Here is a 14211-nt window from a genome sequence, read left to right as displayed (position 1 = left end):
TGAGCATTATTTTTGACAGTGGTCATTAGTGTAATTTTAAGTAGAAAATGCAACAAAACACATCTATTTTGGACTTGATTGCTGTCTATTTCTGCAGGAGTAGGTCATATACATGCAAACATTTATGTATCCGTATACATAGAGAGAGGTGGGGAAAAAACACTCCACATTGCTATACACTTAATAATGACTGGGGTGTAGTTCTAAAACAACGGAATTAAGTCTTATCAGATTTATATTTTGACTTCTGGTTCTTTTTTTTTTTTTTTTTTTGGTTTTTCGAGACAGGGTTTCTCTGTGGTTTTGGAGCCTGTCCTGGAACTAGCTCTTGTAGACAAGGCTGGTCTCGAACTCACAGAGATCCGCCTGCCTCTGCCTCCCAAATGCTGGGATTAAAGGCGTGCGCCACCACCGCCCGGCTTGACTTCTGGTTCTTTTTTTTTTTTTAATATTTATTTATTTATTAAGTATACAATATTCTGTCTGCATATATGCCTGCAGGCCAGAAGAGGGCACCAGATCTCATTACAGATGGTTGTGAGCCACCATGTGGTTGCCGGGAATTGAACTCAGGACCTTCGGAAGAGCAGGCAATGCTCTTAACCGCTGAGCCATCTCGCCGGCCCCTTGACTTCTGGTTCTTAAAATGTAGTTGTTAAACAATGGTGTAATGGAGGGCTTAGAAAAGAGTGTGTCCTTATAAAATCTAACAAGATGAAGAAAAATATAAAACACCAAGTTCAACTTAGAAACCACAAAAGTCTGGCATGTACAGATTAAAAAAAATCTTGCTCCTAATAGCATAGTTGTGTGCCCATTCTACCCATGTTAGCAGTGCAAACAAACCCTATCAGTTAACTACAAGCTTAGAATGCACTGCACTAGATTGGAGTTCAGATTCCTGGAAGGCAGTGTAAGACATACAGAAGTGTTCAAGTATACTTCCCACTTTCTCTTCTATGAGGTTCAGTATGACTGGCTTTATGTTGAGGTCTTTGATCCTTATGGACTTGAGTTTTGTTCATGGTGACGGATATGGATCTATTTTCATTCTTCTGCATGTTGATATCCAGTTATGTCAGCACCATTTGTTAAATATGCTTTTTTTCATTTTAAATTTTTTGCTTCTTTATAAAAAAATCAGATATCTGTAGGTGTGTGGATTAATATCTGGGTCTTTGATTCAGTTCCATTGGTCCTCCTGTCTGTTTTTATGTCAATACCAGGCTGTTTTCAGTACTGTAGCTCTGTAGTAGAGTTTGAGTCAGTGATTGTGATGTCTTCAGAAGCTCCTTTATTGTACAAGATAGTTTTGGCTATACTGGGCTTTTTTGCTTTTTCATATAAATTGAGTATTGTTCTTTCGAGATCGTGAAGAATTTTCCTGGGCATTGCATTGAATTTGTAGATTGCCATTTTTACTATGTTAATTCTACCTTCTCAAGAACATGGTAGGTCTTTCCACTTTCTGGTGTCTTCTTCAATTTCTTTCTTCAAAGGTTTAAAATTCTTGTCATATGGGTCTTCTACTTGTTTTGTTAGAGTTACTCCAAGATATTTTACGCTATTTGTGGCTATTGCAAAGTGTGATGTTTCTCTAACTTCTTTCTCAGCCCATTTATCATCTGTGTATAGGAGGGCTGCTGATTTTTTTTTTGAGTTAATCTTGTATTCTGCCACATTACTGAAAGTGTTTATGAGTTGTAGAAGTTATTTGGTAGAATTTTTGGGGTCGCTTATGTAAACTATCATATCATCAGCAAATAATGAAAGTTTGACTTCTTCTTTTCTAATTTGTATCCCCTTGATCTCCTTTTTGTTGTCTTACTGCTCTAGCTAGGATCTCAAGTACTATATTGAATAGATATGAAGAGAGTGGATAACCTTGTCTTGTTCCTGATTTCAGTGGAATTGCTGGGAGTTTCTCTTTATTTAGTTTGATGTTGGCTGTTGGCTTGCTGTATTATGTTTAGGTATATTCCTTGTATCCCTACTTTCTCCAAGACCTTTATCATGAAGGGATCAGCATCTAATGAGATGATCATATGATTTGATTTTTCAGTTTGTTTATTTGGTGGATTACATTGACAGATTTTCATATGTTGAACCATCCCTGCATCTCTGGAATGAAGATGACTTGGTCATGGTGGATGATGTTTCTGATGTGTTGTTGGAATCAATTTGCCAATATTTTCTTGAGTATTTTTGCATCAATGTTTGGTGTGGGAAGTCCTTCTGTCTATGTGTTGCTTTTATTGGTTAATGAATAAAGAACTGCTTTGAGCCTATGGCAAGGGCAGAACAGAACTAGGTGGGAAAACCTAGGCTGTACGCTGGGAGAAAGAGGGCGGAGTCAGGAGAAGCCATGGAGCCACTGCCAGAGACAGACACTGGGAACTTTACCTAGTAAATCACAGTCATATGGTGATACAGATTAATGGAGATGGGTTAAATTAATATGTAAGAGACTAGCCAATAAGAAGCTGGAGCTAATGGGCCAAGAGGCCTCTTTCAACAAATGTTCATGAGTGAGATTGGTCTGTAATTCTCTTTCTTAGAAATGCCTTTATGTGGTTTGGGTATCAGGGTAATTGTAGCCTCATAAAAAGAGTTTGCCAATGTTTCTTCTGTTTCTGTCATGTGGAACAATTTGAGGAATATTGGTATCAGTTCTTCTTTGAAAATTCTGAGCTGAAACCATCTGGTCTTGGGTTTTTTGGGGGGATGTTGGTAGACTTTTGATGACTGTTTCTATGTCTTTAGCAGTTATAGGTATATTTAATTTGCTTAAATGGTCTTGATTTAATTTTGGTAAGTGATATTTATCCAGAAAGTTCTCCATTTCCTTTAAATTTTCCAATTTTGTGGAGTACAGGTTTTCGAAATATGATCTAATGATTCTTTGGATTTCCTCCGTATCTGTTGTTAGAAGAGAAAGTGGGAAATACACTTGAATGCATTGGCACAGGAGAGTACTTCCTAAATATAACCCCAGTAGCTCAGATACTGAGAGATACAATTAATAAATGGGACCTTCTGAAACTGAGAAACTTATGTAAAGCAAAGGACACGGCCAACAAGACAAACTGGCAGCCTACAGAATGGGAAAAGATTTTCACCAACCACACTTGGGACAGAGGGCTGATCTCCAAAATATACAAAGAACTCAAGAAATTGCTCATCAAAAGAACAAATCCAAAAAAAAAAATAAGGAATACAGACCTAAACAAAGAACTCTCAACAGAAGAATCTAAATTGGCTGAAAGACACTTAAGGAAATGTTCAGCATCCTTAGCCATCAGAGAAATGCAAATCAAAACATCTCTGAGATTCTATTTTACACCTGTGAGAATGGACAAGATCAAAAATAGTGATGTCAACTTATGCTGGAGAGGTTGTGGGGAACAGGAAACACTTTTGCATTGCTGATAGGAATGCAAGCTGGTACAGCCCCTTTGAATTTCAGAGTGACAATTTCTCAGAAATTAGGAAACAACCTTCCTCAAGACCCAGCAATACCACTTTTGGGTATATACCCAAAGGTTATTCACTCGTGCCACAAGGACACGTACTCAGTTATGTTCATAGCAGCATTGTTTGTCATAGCCAGAACTTGAAAACAACCTAAATGCCCTTTGACTGAAGATAGATAAGGAAATGTGGTCCATTTACACAATGGAGTACACTGAGGAAAAAAATAATGACATCTTGAAATTTGCAGGTGAATGGATGGATCTAGAAAACATCATAATGAGTGAGGTAACCCAGACCCCGAAAGACAATTATCATATGTATTTACTCATAAGTAGCTTTAGACATAAAGAAGAGAAAATCAACATACAAATCACAACCCCAGAGAACCTAAACAACAATGAGGACCCTAAGAGAGACATACATGGATCTAATCTGCATGGGAAATAGAAAAAGACAAGATCTCCTGAGTAAATTAGGAGAGGGTAGAAGGGGAGGGGAGCAGAGAAAAATGTATAGCTCAATAGAATCAAAAGAAGAAGGAGAAGGAGAAGGAGAAGAAGAAGGAGAAGAAGAAGAAGAAGAAGAAGAAGAAGAAGAAGAAGAAGAAGAAGAAGAAGAAGAAGACATACAGAGGTCGGAGAGCACACTGATGCGTGATTTGAGCCACTGCCTCATTCCTAGCTTGTTGATGAGGTCGTTCTGTTAAAGGTTTTACGACTTTGAGTAAATGTGTCTGAAAGAATTTATCAGTAAAGTCAGACATCTAGGATGGGAATAACAATATTTCTGCAAGCATTTGTGAGACTTGGAGTAGATGAATATTTTATTGCTGCAAGCAGTGCGCCGATTTCATATTTCCATATGTACCCCGAGATTTCTGAAACCAGTTTCCGTGATGCGATACTGTAGTACTCACTCAGTTTTTAAAAGGAACATACCGTATTCTAACACTGAAATGATCATCAAGAGGATTGAGGTTTATGCTCACCCGACAGTAATTACATTTGCTTAATAAGCATGTATATAAGTAAATGCTTTGAAGATCGTTTTCTTCTTCATAATTCCAGGATTTACAAAATTTGTCACTGACTATAAATCAGAAAGAAGTTTCTTAGTGCAAGGGGAAATGAAATAGCATTTAAAATTCGTTATTAAATACGAGTCACTACCTGATTATTGTATTTACACTAAATGAACTTCAAACATGTGATTTTTATTTCTAAGTAAACATTTCCACAACATTTGGGTAGCAAATTCCGCCATACTCGTGAAAAGTCCTGGTCTTAACTAAAGAGAAAATAATTTTCTAGGTTCTAAATTCTGTCCATTTCCTCAAAATATTGAGACTGTTAAGTACCAGACAGAGCCTTCTCCACAGATACTTATTTTTATTTTAATACAGTGGGAAATCTGATTTTAAGTATAGCTGTGATTTTTTTTCGAAAAAAAATTATTTCCAGATCTAAAGATTGTTGGTTTGGCGTTGACAGTGTCCTGGGATTTCATGAGACAAGCCTCCTGAAAAAAAAAAACTGAGAAACTGCTTCAGAGAACACCCGTTTTTGAACTTGAAAAACGTAAGGCGGCTCTCACAACACTGTAAACAGAGACAGATTCTGATCGCCCATCCCCCGCCCTCTCAATTCTACCGCAGAGAAGGCGGAAAACAGGTAGAACAGCTTCTCAAAGTCGCTAAAAAATAGAGGGTGTAACGGTCCAAGCGCTCTGGGCTTTGTAGACACGGTGGGGGCGGAGCCCCTAGGGGGCGTGACGGGGGCGTTGCTAGGGTGTGGCGAGACCGCGGTAGACTGCCTAAGTCTAGCCTCGGGGGCGGGGCAGGGGCGGAGCAGGGGGCGGGGCTGATCCGCTCCCGTCCTTTAAAGGGGCTGAAGCGCGGCGGGGACCTGAGCAGGTGCCGGCTGTGGTAGCGGACATGTCACTGTCGCGCCCCGCGTGGCCTGCAGGCCCTGCCCGGCCTGTCCCCTCCACACGGCCTCCCGAGGACCCCGCTGCGACGCCACCGAGCAGCAAGCGGCCTCGTCTGGAGGAGCCTGCCGGCGTCTCGGCGGCGGCGTGGCCGCTGCTTGTGGTGCCTCGCTTGTCTGAGGTAGAAAAAGTCTGGGAGTGGTCGCCCAGACCCTTCCCAGCGTTCCTCATTCCAAAGAACCCGGGCAGCTCAGGCGGCGGGAGGCAGCGGTGTGGCCCGGGGTGGCAGGACAGAACATTCCAGACGCAGAGCTGTTGGCAGTCTGGAGTCTCAGGAAGAACAGGTTGTTCGAGGGCTCAAGAAAAGTCTCAGGAACCGGGGCCGCAGGAGGTTAGGGAGGCTCTAGGTGTGCGCCATGATGACCCAGCAGAAGTGAGTCCCGTTCCACCCAACACCTCCATGCCCGGTATCCAAAGAGTCAAACCTGAGCCTGAAGAACTTCCTGCCCCGGGGAAGGGAACTTCTCTGAATGAAAAGAATTCTGTGAGACAGCCAGGAAGTCCATTTCTAGATGTTACATTTTCTGAGGAAACTAAGCCAACATTACATGACCTTAAGGACAGATGTAAAGTTGTCAGTGGCATAACCTCAGAGAAAAAAGAAAACATTTCATCATCCACACTAAAAATACCAAGACTTCAAAACCAGGCCTGCTTGGGAAGCGCCAAACCCGGTTATTTTAGAGATAACATCACAATAATTTCCCCTGAGTTCCCAAGGGATTTAAATAGCAACATGTCCTTTGTCTATTTAAAGGAAATAGCAAAGAAAAAGAATGACAAAGTTGTGGCATATGCTAGGGATTTCACAAACATTTTCGGGTCCCAAAATAGACCTGATGCTAAGAAACAAAAGTTTCAGAATGATAAAAAAATTGTATTTGTGGAAAATGATTTTTGTGGCTATTATGAAAGTCAACAGCAGTCACTCCCTGTTGAAGGGGAAATAGACTCGATCACTTTAAACTGCTGTCACCGTGGTAGTTTCGAGGGTGATGTAAGATACTCCAGCAAGAATTCCATTCTAACACTAGAAGATGCTAACTGGGAGGGAACAGAAAGGAATCTAGACGGCTACCTACCTACCAGACAAGAAGAATCTCAAAGCTGGGACTCTAACAGAGCTATTTTGAAAAGGAAAAGACAAAATTGTTGGATAAAGAAAAATTTTAGGGTTATCTGTGAAACTATGAAAAAACTTAGAGAAAATTCAAATTTGGCACAGTTACTAGAGACTGACCTTTTCAACAAGGGAGACTATCACAATGCAAAAGTCAGGGATGTGCATGAACCACAGTCAAGTACTCCGGTGATAGGAACTCTGGGTACTTCCCCCAATTTAATAAAGATTGTTTGGTTTAATGGTAAAGATGAAAATGCCAATATACTACAGCTGAGGCACTATACTATGCAGAAATACATATCCAGAAATAACGATGGTAGTACTTTGACCTGCCATCAAATGCTGACATGTGAAAAGATTGATATTCAAAAGAGTGGCATTTTGAGCAAATTCTTGCAAAATAACATTTCAGAACTCCATAATATCATTCTGAAAACAAATATAGTTTCTTTGCTCAATCACTTTGTTTCTTTCATAAGAAATGGAGATGACTCAGAAGAGGGTTGCATCTTCAAATGTTTAGCGCATTTGAATTATTTGAAAAATATTATAAAGGAAAGTCATGTTGTATATCTAACAAGGATATTCATTTCTTCAAGACCATTAGTAAACAACACAAAATCTATGGCAAAGAAAAGAAAGCTATTTAAAATGGAGCATGTTCTTGAAGGGGCTCAGAAACACAGCATCAGCTCTCTTAGTATAGCAACTAAAAGGTTTCTAATTTACAAACCTCATGAAAATGTTCCTCTTTTACTGGATTTTGAGGACACGGAAAGACTTTCTTTGTCAAAAGAGCCTAGTTATGAGAAGGCAAGTTGTTCTGAGCAGTTCCTAAATGTGGAGAATTGGGCTTACTATAGTTTTGGTATTGCTAGCACACGTGTGAAATCTGATATGCTACTTATACAGAATAACTGTGGACATACTAGTGAAAAATACTATGAAAGTGGTATGTCCAATAAAGATTTAGATATTGAAAGGAAGCAGAAGCAAAAGACCCCTCATTCTATTTTTCAGATCGCATTTGAACATATCTTTAATGCTAGGCAACTGAGCACATTGTTAAACGAAAATAAAATACACAGTGATCAGATAAATGCTATGGTGATAACTCAGAAGTCCAGCTTGGAGAACTTGCTAGATGACATAGAATGGAAAATATATGATTTTATTTTGAAGAAGTATGTCAAGATCACTGAAAGTTCAAGTAGTTTCCAAGTTCATAAAGCTATCGGCATAGAGAAAAAAGAGGATAGTTCTCCCCAAATCGAAAGTGTGTCTTCAGTGCAGGTAGCTTCGCGAGTGAGTAAGGACGTAAATGTGAGAGAAACTACATCTGCTAATCAAAATAGTGGAGCTAACACAAAAGAGACTGGAGACATTTTGCAAGAAGGCAAGTTAGCTAATTTAGCGCGTTTTCATCCAGAGAATGACTCTACATTATATGTTGATCATCAGTTTGAAAGTGATTCAAGTGGAGAGAACAATGAATGTTTTCAGGGCTTAGCTGCTCCATGTTTAGCAACAGAAACTCTGCCAATAGCAAAGGATTTCGAGATGAAGAGTAAATTTGATTTTGTACTTGAAGAGCTTCGTATGTTTCATGAAATTAGTAAAGAAAATGAAATTCCAAGTACAGCAGAAACAAACAATAAGAAAGAAAATTACTTTGGAGAAAGTAATGATGTTAAGGACGCAAGAATGGAGATAGAAAAAGATTTGGAAATGGTTGAAACCAACAAAAGAAATGCACCTGCTTTGCCCCTTGATTTGAGAGCAGGCTCCAACTTGCATAAAAGACACCAATGTTTATTTAATTGGAAAACAATCCCTACTCATGGGGGACAGGCAGTTCCAAATGAATATTGCTGTCCAAGATCAGAGGAAGAATCCCTTCATTCTACTCCTGAGGAAGGTATGACACTTATTTTAAAATTTCTTACTCGTGATAAAAAGTTAGTGTTTTTTTCTTGTGTAAGGAAAATATATAATTTTTGGCAGCAAATAAAATAGAAGAGGCTTCATGAATGTATGTTATTTCCAACAGAGACCCATTAAAATGTTAGGCAATAAACCGAAGTTGAAAAAAACAAGTCACTTAAATTTTAAGAAAAGCTCCAAAGTCTTATTAAATTTTTCTAAATATTTGGAGCCAATTGAAGTCAGTATTTATACAAACAGTTTGCCAATATTGTTAACATTTGTATAGCAAAGTTACTTTCTCTAGAAAGGGCTATAACCAGCTAGTCACTGAAATGACATAAAAGTTAGCTTGGGCCATAATATGTTAGTCTTTATTTTCAGATTATAAGAAACCTTTCCACAAAAGTCCTGCCTTTTCTGCTGAGGAATGTAAAAACGAAAAGAATGATTATTTATTGAAGGGAGGTAAGATCTGTTACTTTTTAGAATATGTTTTAAGATGCCTGTCATATTGTCTTAGCATGATGAAAATACTTTGGTTGATAGAAAACAAGTACAAAATTTTATACTTTAAAAATAGTGATGTTACTAATTTCAATTTAGAATCTGGTTAAAAATTAAAATAATACTGGAAATGCCCTCTGAAAGTATGTACTAATATTTGCAGTAGTGTATGACAGTACACTACTGAGCCTAAGTGATAAGACGTGTTTTAAATGTGAGATTCATTACATATGTACTATTAGTTGGCAAAATACTAAACAAAAGAGAATCCATCCCAGGTGGATCACCATTCTTGAAATGCCACTCCAAATTATGTTCTATACCATTGGTTCCCAATCTGTGTATTGTGACTCCTTTGGGGGTTGAATGGATCCTTTCACAGGACTTCCACATAAGATACCCTGCATATCAGATATCTATATTATGATTCATTACAGTAGCAAAATTAGAGTTATGAAGTAGCAATGAAATAATTTTATGGTTGAGAGTCACAATATGAGGAACTGTGTTAAGGGCTTACAGCATTAGGAAGATTGAGAACCACTGCTTCATATTTTATACCTTTATAGAGCCTCTCAAGTAGATATTTTATGAATATAAATAATTTAATAATACTGATATGGGTATTATGGATCATGCTTTAATCCCAGCACTACATTGACAAGAGACTCTGGTATACGTTTGAGGTCAGAAACCAATATTATAGCAGTTACTTATTATTTTTAGGTGTTGACATAATTTTTGAATGTAGCTATTATAATTTTATTTTTAATTGCTATTAAAAAACAACCAAAGAAAAATCAAACAATTCCGAATAACACCTAAGAACTTTTCAGTATCAAAATAATACAAAAATAGGACTAGTATTTATTCTATCTACCAATGAGTTTAGATAAGGATAGGATTGAAATTAGGGAACAAGGTGAAGTTAGTCTTGTAATACATTTACATGACAATATTAAATCCAAAAAGGCTACATTGCAAGGAAAATATATTTACTCAAATGCGGTCAGTGAGGCACCATTTCTCAAATATATATATATATATATATATATATATATATATTTATGTCTTTACATCATCAGAAAAATGCTATCTCCAGCTCCTTCATTTTGTCTCAATCTTCAGTGACTTGATCTTTGAAATTAGCTGATGCCTGACAGATCAAAATTCTCTTCTCCCCTGAGAACACGTGATCACCAGGGGACTGATAATCTATGAGTCTAAAGAGCCATATTGGTCAGGATGCAGTTGCTTCTTCCTAGAAAGACAGGGAACATTTGGATTTAGGAACCTAATTTGATGTAGAATACAAAGAGGTCAGGAACACACATCCACATTGTTGCATGTTATGTGGCAGCTGCCAGTTCACCAGGTATTTTTTTAATTTGTTTTTTTTTTTTCGAGACAGGGTTTCTCTGTAGCTTTGGTGCCTGTTCTGGAACTAGCTCTTGTAGACCAGGCTGGCCTCAAACTCACAGAGATCCGCCTGCCTCTGCTTCCCAAATGCTGGGATTAAAAGCGTGTTCCACCACTGGCCAGCTTCACCAGGTATTTTATATGTCGTTTAGGCCAGTATTGTTCTGACTTTATTGTGTTTGTGAATCTTCTGAAGATTGTGTTATAGGATTCTGTTTCCACTGTAACCAAGCTCTGAGATTCTGAATTTTGAGCACCCTCCTAGAGCTGCAGAGGCAGATGTTTGCTAGGATGCTGACCACACCTGTGCAGCCTTGACTGTCCTGGAACTCACTCTGTAGACCAGGCTGGCCTGGAATTCAGAGATTCACCTGCCTCTGCCTCCCAAGTGCTGGGATTAAAGGAGTGTGCTACCACCACCAGGCTTTATGACATGTTTTTAAATACTGACTTTTAAGAAAAATTCCTCACAATATTCTGGAATGTTTATATTTTTAAAAGGTTAACAATAAATTAATCAAAAAATATAGCAATAAGAAAAGGATCATGTTTTATTCTTCAAAGGGATGTATTACCAACATCATAGCTTAATGAAACAGGTCATCATTGTACAAAGGACCTACTACTGATGGAAATTAGTATAGCCACTTTCCATCCATTGCAAAATTACCATAAGTCACTGTTACATTAAATGTAAAAGGGAAAGGCATACTTTGAAAAAGAAATATATTACTAATTTTGGCTTTGTTCTAAAATAATCTGTTAATGAAAAATTCATTTTATGCAAAACTCCTAAAATTTTCTAATATATAACCAAATATAGCATATCATCATGACCCCATAATTTTGTCTGATTTGGGCATCCCAGTAAGTTTAAAACTTTATAAAAGTCCAGTAATAATATTTTTGCTTATCATTAAATTTATATTTTTAATGGTAAATTGAGTATAAAATGGTATGCAGCTTTTTGGAGTGTTTACTTGTTTTTTACCTTATTAATATGTGCTTTAAATTAGGATTCTGTTTCATAAGTGTTTACATAGGTATATTTGATTTGCTCAGCATTGAAATTATGATGTTTAACTTTTGTTAGATTTAACAAAATGGTTTTATCAAATGTCATGAATGGGTTGATGACAGTGTTTTTAGTATAATGGAGTATTAAAGTCACACTAATTTACTAAATCCCAATTTATATTTGAGTCTTACAAATGTACTATATAGTTTATATGGGAATAAAACTTCTTAAAGGTAATGCATCATATCTATGTGTGTAAGTTAAGTGATCCTGAGAGAAAAACAGCTCTGTGAAACATTCAGATTTCTTAGAAAATGATATAGTGTTATGTTAAATAAAACTAAAAATCAGAGTAATCCATAGCTGTAATTACACTTGTATTCTATTAAAAAACAATTTCTATTAGAAACCAAGTATAACTACTAACAACAGGACAGAATTGCTTAGCTTCTAATTGAAAATGACACTCATAAAGTACAGTATCAATTTGGCTAAAATCTTAATTAGTTCTTGAGTTTATTGCTCTTGTGTCAGAGTTCCTGACTGGAATACTGATCTTAGGTAAGTGATATATATATATATATATATATATATATATACAGGTTTCTTAGTCTTCCTGTACTTACCTTCCCATGTTATAGAACTGAATATAACAGGATTAATTGCACTAATGCACTAGTGAATGGTGTGTAAATCCCTAATAAATGTGGCTAGTATCATGATTAGAGTAAGGACTTTTAAACATATTGGTAATTTTTGCTTTTGTCAGTAAATTATGTTGTCATCTTTGCAGGCAGTCATTTGTCACATGGCATTTCCAGAGTACAGCCTCTTAAGACGTGCAACCGTCCAATTAGAGTCGGCTTGTCGAGAAGAGCTAGGCTGAAACAGCTCCATCCTTATCTGAAATGAATGGGCTGTTAAGGACTCAGAAGAAACTCCTGGGCTTTAACAGCTCAGCAGGTCTAGGAATGTTTTATTTCTTGCTTTGTAGAAGTGTTTTCTTCAGCTTGCAGATTTTATGCTTTCTATATAAAATATAGAGAGGTTCTTTTGTGTGTAGATTATTTTATTAGCATTAAAAGAAAACTTTCAATGATATTTTCCTGTCTCATGATCAATATACACATTAAAGTATTTTCATGTCTTATAAACCATTTCAGCATCTTAATTTTCATAAATTTTTTAAAGAAAAATCTATAACTTCTACTTTTTGGCTCATAAAAAGGTAATGAACCAGTGTTCTACCCTACTCTACATTTTGTCGGGTGTATAGGTTCTGCTCTTCCTCCCTCTCTCCCTCCCTCCTCTCCTCCTTCTTTTCCTCCCCCCCTCCATTCCTTGTCTTCCTTCAGATAGGATATCTTGTAATTCAGGCTGGTATCAAACTCCCTCTGCAGCTGCTGCTGCTGACCTTGAACTCTTCTTGACTCTCTTGTTTTCAGAATACTGCCCTGAGCTGTAGCTTCCTTCCTGTCCTTGAAATTTGTAGAGAAATAAAGAATACACATATTTTCAAAATAACTATCAATAGAATAAAGCAAAATTTAAAAATGCTAGACAAGTAAATAACATTGACATATTTAGAAAAACGGTAAGGAAAGAAAGAAGCATCAAGAAAAAGAAAACGCAAGAACAGCAAACAAGGCCAGGGTTACTTCACTCGGTACATTTTGCAAATACATCCAAAAGTAAGCTGAAATACATCAATTCAGAATACAAATATGGCTGGATTAGATGATCACCAGCAAATGTTCTCAGATCCACAAAATTCAACCTCAACTTTGGCTCTATTCTTCCTGCACTGAACACTTTCCAACTCCAACATTCTGCTTGAAATTCCTCCACCCACTCGCTGCTTTAAGTGAAAGCTTTTTTTCTTTGCTTTCTTTAAATCATTATTCTTGAATATATGACCGTTTTGTCTGAATGCCTCTTTGTGCACCAAGGGCATGCAGTGCCTTTGAAGACTAGAAGAAGCCATCAGGTTCCCTGGAATGGGAGTCCAGACAACTGTGAACAGCCAGCTTGGTGCTAGGGATTTAACGTGGGTCTCCTAGAAAAGCCGTTAGTCAGTGTTGTTAACTGACTAACCATCTCACTAATCCTGGAATGCAAGCATTTGAAGGCAGAATTGTTCCCAGGGGAGGCCTTACTCTCACTGAGGAGTGGATGGGGGTGCGTGGGGAAAAGGTATAGGGTGTGGGGTGGGGGAGAGAGGGACAGGGAGCAGGAGGAGAGGAGAAGAGAGAGGAAGAACTGGCATTGGTATGTTAAAAAAAAAGACTAAATGATTCAAAATCACCAAAATCACTCTCTGCACATTGTCCAATTGTGGATTCTTTTGTTAATTACCGTCTTCTGCAAGAAGTAGCTTCTCTGATGATGGCTGAGTGATGCTGTGGGCTGTCAGCATAGCAATACATCATTAGGAGCTGTTTTATTGCTATTTTCCTGTAGGAGAGTAATAGTGTAGGTTTCCCCGGCCTGTGGTTTATCTAGTCTCAGTTTGTGGCCAATTTAGGAGTGTTATGTAGTTTTCACTGTTAAAGAAACACTTTTGAAAGGTTAAAAGAAAGTTTAGCTAGTTTGACATTTTAACTAAAATTACATTCATCTTTATTTAGCTAGCTAATTTGCTTTTGCGGTGCTGGGGACTGAACTCAGGGCCTCACGCATGCTAGACAAAACATTGACCACTAAGCTATATTTCAAGCCCAAATGTATTAATTCTTAGAGCAACAATTCTTAGTTTTTACTT

At 37.5% G+C, this 14211-nt stretch overlaps 1 protein-coding gene across 1 annotated transcript; it reads left to right on the top strand.

Annotated features, from left to right (window-relative positions):
- Positions 1-5407: 5407 nt before the first annotated feature.
- On the top strand, positions 5408-12362 carry Rad51ap2 (RAD51 associated protein 2). Its single transcript, XM_041639358.1, has 4 exons — positions 5408-6647; positions 7002-8501; positions 8891-8974; positions 12244-12362. Exons 1-4 carry the CDS (start codon positions 5408-5410, stop codon positions 12360-12362), a joined length of 2943 nt encoding a protein of 980 aa, XP_041495292.1.
- Positions 12363-14211: the final 1849 nt, after the last annotated feature.

This window comes from Microtus oregoni, unplaced genomic scaffold (genome assembly GCF_018167655.1).
Source record: "Microtus oregoni isolate MIOR12 unplaced genomic scaffold, Mior012 000058F_ref0000040, whole genome shotgun sequence".
In the NCBI taxonomy this organism is placed as follows: domain Eukaryota; kingdom Metazoa; phylum Chordata; class Mammalia; order Rodentia; family Cricetidae; genus Microtus; species Microtus oregoni.
Note: the sequence above shows the minus strand (reverse complement) of the source record. Positions and strands in the feature narration are given on the sequence as shown.